The 2,016-nt window shown below is 43.1% G+C and overlaps 1 protein-coding gene across 1 annotated transcript; it reads left to right on the forward strand.

Moving 5' to 3' along the window:
* Window positions 1-674: 674 nt before the first annotated feature.
* On the forward strand, window positions 675-1,706 carry LOC101571517 (coiled-coil domain-containing protein 28A). The gene has a single exon (XM_004640099.2). It carries the CDS (start codon window positions 798-800, stop codon window positions 1,350-1,352), a length of 555 nt encoding a protein of 184 aa, XP_004640156.1. The 5' UTR covers window positions 675-797; the 3' UTR covers window positions 1,353-1,706.
* The last annotated feature ends 310 nt before the right edge of the window (window positions 1,707-2,016 follow it).

A 2,016-nucleotide genomic window follows, 5' to 3' on the forward strand; every position in this document is an offset into this window, starting at 1 on the left:
GAGAAAGTCCAACATCCATTCTTGGTAAAATCCTACAGAAAATTGGAATAAATGGTCTTAGTCTTAATAAGATAAGTGCCATGTATTTCAAACCAATAGCCAATATCATACTAAATGGACAAAAATGGAAAGCTTTTACTCTACAATCAGGAAGACAAAAATGTCCAGTATCATAACTATTATTCTATATAGTTGTGGAAACATTAGCCAAAGCAGTTGGATAGAAGTAAAGGGAATAACAATACAAAACAAAGACTTTGAATTATCATTATTTGTGGATGACATGTTACTTTACAAAGAAGAACATAAAAACTTCAAGAAAAGACTTCTAGATTTAATAACCAAATTCAGTTGTATGGCAGGATACAAGTTAATACTCAAAAATGAATAGAATTCACTTCATATACACAAATAGCAAACTCACTGAGAGAGAAATTAGGGAAACAACACTTTCCCATTCCCCCAAAACAAAATAAATAGTAATCAATCTAAGATAGGAAATAGAAGACCTTTACATTGAAAATTACAATACTTTGAAAAATGAGAAAAGAGAATATCACAAAATATAAAGATATCCTATGCTCCTGTGTGGGAAGAACCAATACTAAAATTGGCCATACTTTCAAAATTGCTATACAGATGTAATGCATACTCAATCAAAACAGCAGGCCTTCGCGGCCGCTGCAGTGCTGCCTGCCTCTGCTTATCGCTTCCCGTCAGTTGAAGAGCGGGATCCCGGCCTCCTTCTTCATCGGGTGTTAAGAGGCTGCCCTCAGCGCGTCAGGGAACTCAGGACAATGGAGGAGCGGAAAGTGAAGAGGAGGAGTCCTAAGTCTTTTAGTGCCCACCCTACTCAGGTTGTTAATGCCAAAAAGAACGCCATTCCAGTCAGTAAAAGCACAGGGTTTTCAAATCCTGCAGCACAGTCAATTTCACAGCGACCAAAGTTAAAAAGAGTGACAAAAGAGAAAACCAAACCTCAGGGTGGAGAAGGGAAGGCAACTCAGGCGACTCCGATCCAACACTCCTTCCTCACTGATGTCTCCGATGTGCAGGAGATGGAGCGAGGGCTCCTCAGTCTTTTGAATGATTTTCACTCAGGAAAGCTTCAAGCCTTTGGAAATGAGTGTTCCATAGAGCAAATGGAACACGTTCGGGGGATGCAGGAAAAGTTAGCCCGCTTGAATCTGGAGCTCTACGGGGAGTTAGAGGAGCTCCCTGAGGACAAGAGGAAAACAGCCAGCGACTCCAACCTGGACAGGCTACTGTCTGACCTAGAAGAATTGAACTCTTCTATACAAAAGCTGCACTTGGCAGACGCACAGGATGTTCCAAACACATCGACCAGCTAAGCTCCAGTGCCGTCTCCTTTCCTGGGGTTTGCAACCAAGCTGCTTGCTGTACTTTTCCAGCTGAATCCAGTAGCAGACCCATCTTGCACCACAGGTTGACAGTAATTAAAATGCCAGTGCAGTGATCCTTTCCACACCCTGCTTTCAGTAAGTCCGCTTGCTCTCACTCATGCCCCCGGTACAGGTCCGGTGCAGGTCCAGGCCTTGTGGAAGGCTCTCAGACGCCTTGCAAGTGCCCGCGCTTCCTTCTGTTGCCTTACGGGTTATACTTGAAATGCATTGTGCTCAAAGTGCTCACCGCTGTAGGCTGCGTCTGCCCTGAGTGCCCGCTTGCCCAGTGCCTCAGTAGGTGGCACAGGCTTCGTGTGGCAGCCCAGCTTCCATTACCTTAGACAATCAGCACACATGCAGCTGTGTGTCCAGTGGCCCGTGACAACAAAATGTTGAATGAGTATTTGTGAGATTTGCTATTTTTAATAAAGTGATTGATTAAAAAAAAACAAAACAGCAATAACCTATCTCACAAAATTAGGGAAAACAATCCTACTTTCGTTTGAAACCAGAAGAGATCTAGAATGGCAAAACCAATCCTGGGCAACAAAGGCAAGGCAGAAGGTATCGCATTCCTGAGTTGAAATCATACTATAAAGTTACTGTGAAAAAA

This window comes from Octodon degus, unplaced genomic scaffold (genome assembly GCF_000260255.1).
Source record: "Octodon degus isolate 3935 unplaced genomic scaffold, OctDeg1.0 scaffold00119, whole genome shotgun sequence".
Classification (NCBI taxonomy): domain Eukaryota; kingdom Metazoa; phylum Chordata; class Mammalia; order Rodentia; family Octodontidae; genus Octodon; species Octodon degus.

Excerpts from the sequence above, each read along its gene's own strand:
- LOC101571517 (XM_004640099.2), top strand. The coding sequence starts at position 798 with ATGGAGGAGCGGAAAGTGAAGAGGAGGAGTCCTAAGTCTTTTAGTGCC.